Consider the following 5,644-nt stretch of genomic DNA (forward strand, 5'->3'; position numbering starts at 1 on the left):
CTCTTTTGTTTTTTCCTATCAATCACCCACTTTTTTAGCTTTTTCTTATTGTAAATACTAAATACTAAATAGTCATCTTCTTCAGCTCCAACCCATCGTTTCAGAATCTTTCTTTGTCTAGTCACACAAACAGCCAACCATGCCAGCTTCCTCTTCACCCCCAATAGACTACCTCCAAAACCTCCTAGACTCAGCCCGCCCTTTCCTCCGTGGCGAGCTCGAATCCATTGACCAGAATTTACCTTCACTAGTCGCCGTCTTGCGCTCTGTTGGAGCCGGTGAGTGCTGGCACAAGCATGGCAGCTTCCTTGATCATCTCGTTGATCTATACAAGATTCTCAAGATTTGGAAAGCACCAAACTCCGTCTGCCTCTGTGGCCTCTTCCATTCTGCTTACTCCAATTCCTATGTCAACCTCGCCATATTTGATCCTTCAACAGGTCGTGATGTGGTTCGTGGCCATGTTGGTGATGAGGCCGAGAGGTTAATCCACTTGTTCTGTATTGTCCCAAGACAGCCTCTTATTCATGATGATCTTTTATTCCGTTACTCTGATTCTGAACTCGTCGAACACCTTAAGCTTTCGGAGATATCGTTGAGTAATGCAATGCACAAGGGTTTGTTCGATGAAGAAGAGCCTTGGAGGAAGAAGCTTCAGGCTCTTCTTCCCGCTGATGGGATTACTGTGAAGCACATCAAGACCGGCCAAGATGTTCCAGTTTCTAGAAGGGTGGTCGCGGTTTTCCTTTTGATGACCATGGGGGATTTCAGTGACCAACTTTTTGGCTTTCAAGATGCTCTCTTTGAAAACTCTAACGGTCGCTTTGAGTTCTCAGGGAACAATTATACAGCTTTGTGGCCTGGTGATGGCAAGCCAGGTCTATGGTTGAATTCTATATCGAGGATGGGGGCTATATACAATCTGATAGTGAGAGAGGAAGAGATTTTTAAGGAAGAGAGGAAAAGGGTCGGTGCTGGAGGGGTACAAACTGATAGAGATGATGATCTTGAGCTTGTGGTGCCACCTGTTTTTGAAAACTGTAAAAGGGTTTTAGATGCAGGGGAGCAAATAGCTGCAAGGGACTTGTATTGGGAAGCTGTTTGTGATATGTCTAAGAGAGGGTTGGAGAGGGCTGAGGAGTTGCTTGTGAGGAGTATTGAGAAGAATCCTTTTGTGGGAGAGCCACATGTGCTGTTGGGTCAGGTTTACTTGAACAAAGGGATGTTTGAAGAGGCTGAGAGAGAGGCTGAAAGAGGGTTGACTCTTATGTTGGAGTGGGGGAGTCCATGGGATAAGAGGATGTCCTGGGAAGGATGGATTGCTTGGGTTAGAGTTTTGTTGACGAAAGCTAAGGAAAAGTCATGGCCACAGACTACTTGGGGCATCCTCAACTTGGGTCTTGTGAGGTAAAAATAAAAATGATGTTTTTACTTCGTCATTGTAATCTCTTCTCAAACATGGATTTGCCACTCAATAAATAAATAAATAAATAAACTGGAGCATAGCCTTGCTCTTTTTTTTTTTTTTTTGCTAAACAATGGAGCATAGCCTTGCTCGTTTGTGCCTGTTTGACGAAATAAAATAGTACTATACTGTTATTATGTTAAGATTTTGCTACTTCATTTTAGTTATTTTCCTTGTTTAATTTTAAGGCTTATCTTCTTGAATTGATCTGAAATTTTACTTGGGAGTTGAGGGCCTTTTATCTCCACGACACCACCCCCGACCGACCCAACAAAAATAATTAAAAACAACTCAGCTCACAGCACAGTGGAAACTTTAAGCAGTATTTGAGACCGATATTGATACCACAATTTTTTTAAGTTGATGCTTTTCGAACGATCTCGTTTTTTTTTTTTTTTTTTTGGGTGGAAAACGGGAGGTCTTATTTAAATTATATAATATTCATACATCACCAACATCTAAGCCTGGGGCACATAGTCTAGTCACGCCCACGCCAAATCCCTTACATAGTTAACATATACAAAACTAGGACAGGTACTATAGGCAGTCAAAAGGTTCCGTTGGTGAGTTCCCCGCTTTGCCAGAGCATCCGCACATTCATTTGCTTCACAGTAAATGTGCTGCATACGCACTTCCCAGTCCTACTCTAAAACCTTCCTGCAATCACAAATTAAAGGCATCATATTAGTAGGGAAACTCGTATTGGGATTTGTTAACCAATTTATTACCACTTTTGAGTCAAGTTCTAGGTAAATAAATTTAAATCCCAGACTCCAAGCCATGGCCAATCCCTGCCTGACCGCAGATAATTCAACCATATTATTTGTTGCTAGTCCCATGTGGAGAGAAAATCCTGATATCCATTGTCCCAAATGATTCCGCAAAATTCCCCCTGCTCCTGCTATACCTGGATTACCTAGGGCACTTCCATCAGTATTAATTTTTATAAAGGGGTTGGGGGGCATATGCCAGCGTATATTTCGGGGGATTTTGACTTGGGTCTGCCTGACAGTGCTAGCTAGGTAGTGAAATTCCATAGCCGCTTGTATGGAGGAGTAGATAATACTATGTTGGGATCGAGATTGATCCCTGAAAATCCGTCCATTACGAGCTAACCAAATATTCCAACAAGTGAAGGGGAAATATACATGCCAAGGAATTTGATGGGGCAGGATAACAACAGTCGTCGTTGCATTGTACCGTAACCAGCCTTGCAACGACATTCGGAAGAAGTTTAGGGGCAAGATTCCTGGGGATTGTTGCCAGATCTCTTTCGCCCAAGGGCAGTCGTGTAAAATACGGATGGTCGTTTTCGGGGTATGGCACCGGGGACAATGAGTATCCACATGTGGACGCCCAAAAGCTAGGAATTGTTCAGCGGGCAACCGGTTGTGCATAGCCTTCCATAAGCAAATTTGAATCTTTTGAGGGCAGGTTAAAGCCCAAATCCAGTTCCATAGAGGTTTATTCCACGGTGCATGGTGTTGGTGAAAAAGAAATTTTGAGGCGGATTTTATAGAACAGGTACCATTGTTGTGGGGCCATAGGAAAGTATCTGTCAGTTGAGCATATTGTGGCACAGGAATACCCTGAATGAGGTTTTGAAGTTAGGTGGGAAAAGGGATATTGAGAGCCTCAAAAGACCATGTCTTGTTGGTCCACAGCGAATGGACCCAACAGTCTTCATCATGAGGGAGGAGGGGCCCCTTGATATAGCTACAAAGAGAGTCGTGAGGGAGCCCAGGGTCCTTCCATAGGCGAATAGTTTGGCCATCTCTTACTATCCAACTCATGCCTTGTTGAGGCAACTTTGCTCCTAGTGAGAAAGCAGTCCAAATATGCGACCCTCTTGAATTACGCAGGCTAGTAAACAGAGTTGACTGTGGAAAATATTTAGCTTTGAGCACCTAGGCCCATAGCCAAGGCTATCAAAATCGGGATTCTATGTAGGATCGTGGGAGGTAGGTAGGATCGTAGATCGTAGGATCGGATCGCGGATCGTAAGATCCTACCTATTTTCAAATTTTAAGCAAAAAACCTATTAATAGTAATTTTTTATGTTATATAATCACTTAAAATATGAATCCATCCATTAAAAAAAAAATTGCATCATAAAATGTAATTTGCACACACTACATCATTCTTATGTCATTCTAACGAAACAAAATATATTTAACTTTTGACAGAATGTATCTAAAAAGTTTAATACATGTTTAATTAGCAACTAAGTATCAAAATATTATCTACACATATGGAAAATGTTTTCCAAATTCTAAGTTCCAAATCCAAAATAAGTTAGGCTAGTTAGCATATAAAAACTAGCTAACTACAAATTTACAATATGTAATCCAAAAGAGAATTCTCAATCTAAGGTAAACTAGCTAATTACAAATATGAAATCTAAAAGAGAATTCTCATTCTAAGGTTCTTTTAATCTAATCACTGTCATTGTAATATCCAATTTCATCATCTAAATATTTTAGGTTTTGTTTTTGAAAATGTTAAACTTAAGTACTATAGGTTTTTTCTGAGATTTTATGTTGACATAGGGGTAAATTTGGGACTTCAATTCATTATTGGGCTTCTGATAACCCGTTGGGCTTGTGGGTTTAGGTGAATTATCTTACCCAAATGAATCCCACTTAAAAAAAAAAAAAAAAAAAAAAAAAAAAAATCAAGCCAAATGGTAGGATCGGTAGAATCGGTAGGATCCCTACGATCCTACGATCCTACGATCCTATGCGATCTTACACGATCCTACATACGATCCTACCATTTTTGCGATCCTACTACGATTTTAAACTTTTTGGTGAGGTAGGATCGTAAAATCGTGCGATTTTACGATCCGGATCGCGATTTTGACAACCATGCCCATAGCATAGTGGGATTGGTATATAGGCACCAGGCCTGATTCATGAGAATTGCATGGTTTCTATGCAGGGTGGATGGGATACCCAAACCTCCTGCCTCCTTGGGTAGCGTGACAATCTCCCATTTGACTGTGTGGCAGCCTCTATGGTGTTTAGTATCCCCCCAAAGGAAGTTACAACTCATTTTGTCTATTTGGTGACTAATTTTTTGAGGAAGGAGCGTGGTTTGCATGACGTAGATCGAGATGGTAGTCACAGAAGCTTTGACGAGGGTGGCCCTGCCAGCCATCGATAGATATTTGGCTTGCCAGCCTTCAATTCGCGATAGGATATTATCTACTAAGTATTGGTAAGATTGTGTCGTGCGGCGGGAGATGAATATAGGTGTGCCTAGGTAGGTACCAATGCGGTCCATGGTGGGAATCCCAAATATTCCAGCCACTTGCTCTTTTATACGCCTAGGGGTACTAGGGGAAAACCATAATCGATTTGGTAACACTCATGAGCTGGCCAGATGAATCACAAAATTTGTGTAGAATTTGGCATAAATTTTTGCAGTCCCTAGTCATGGCTTTTGTGAAGAGAAAGATATCATCGGCAAAAAATAAATGCGAGAGGCGTACCCTAGCCCTAAAATTTATAGGGTGAATGCGTTTACCATGGACAACCTCTTCCAATTGGAGAGACAACCGTTCCATACAAAGGATAAACAAATATGGAGACAGAAGGTCGCCTTGTCTTACTCCCCGACTTGGCGCCACTTCCTGGAGAGGAGTCTCGTTCCACAAAATATGGAACCGAGTTGAGGAGATCATATTCATTATAAGAGTAATGAGGGTTGGTGGCATGTGAAAGAATTCTAGGGTGTCCTGAATAAAAGGCCATTCTAACTGATCATAGGCTTTTTCAAGGTCCAATTTAAGAGCCACATATCCAGCTCGACCTCGCCTAAATTTTAACGTTCGAATCACTTCCTGGACGAGGATAATATTATCACTTGTTCGGCAACCTGGCACAAACCCAGCTTGGCAGGGGTTAATAACCTCTGCAATATAAGGTTTGAGTCGTTGCACAATGATTCGAGAAAGTAGTTTATATAGGGTATTGCAAAGGCTAATTGGACGGAACTGGATGATCAGTTCAGGATGAGCCACTTTTGGAATAAGCACCAGGTTTATGAGGCCCCAGTTTGGAGGTATGGTAAGCTGTTCAAAAATTTCCTAAAGAACTTGAATTATACTCCGGCCCAAACTAGACCAATTTTGTTGAAAGAAAAGCACATGATAGCTATCTGGCCCAAGCGCCTTTA

At 41.5% G+C, this 5,644-nt stretch overlaps 1 protein-coding gene across 1 annotated transcript; it reads left to right on the top strand.

Moving 5' to 3' along the window:
• LOC126714696 (uncharacterized) lies at window positions 1–1,608 on the top strand. The gene has a single exon (XM_050414964.1). The coding sequence runs from the start codon at window positions 140–142 to the stop codon at window positions 1,409–1,411; it is 1,272 nt and encodes a 423-aa protein (XP_050270921.1). The 5' UTR covers window positions 1–139; the 3' UTR covers window positions 1,412–1,608.
• Window positions 1,609–5,644: the final 4,036 nt, after the last annotated feature.

This window comes from Quercus robur, chromosome 1 (genome assembly GCF_932294415.1).
Source record: "Quercus robur chromosome 1, dhQueRobu3.1, whole genome shotgun sequence".
Lineage (NCBI taxonomy): Eukaryota > Viridiplantae > Streptophyta > Magnoliopsida > Fagales > Fagaceae > Quercus > Quercus robur.

Coding starts and splice junctions, on each gene's coding strand:
- LOC126714696 (XM_050414964.1), top strand. CDS start 140: ATGCCAGCTTCCTCTTCACCCCCAATAGACTACCTCCAAAACCTCCTA.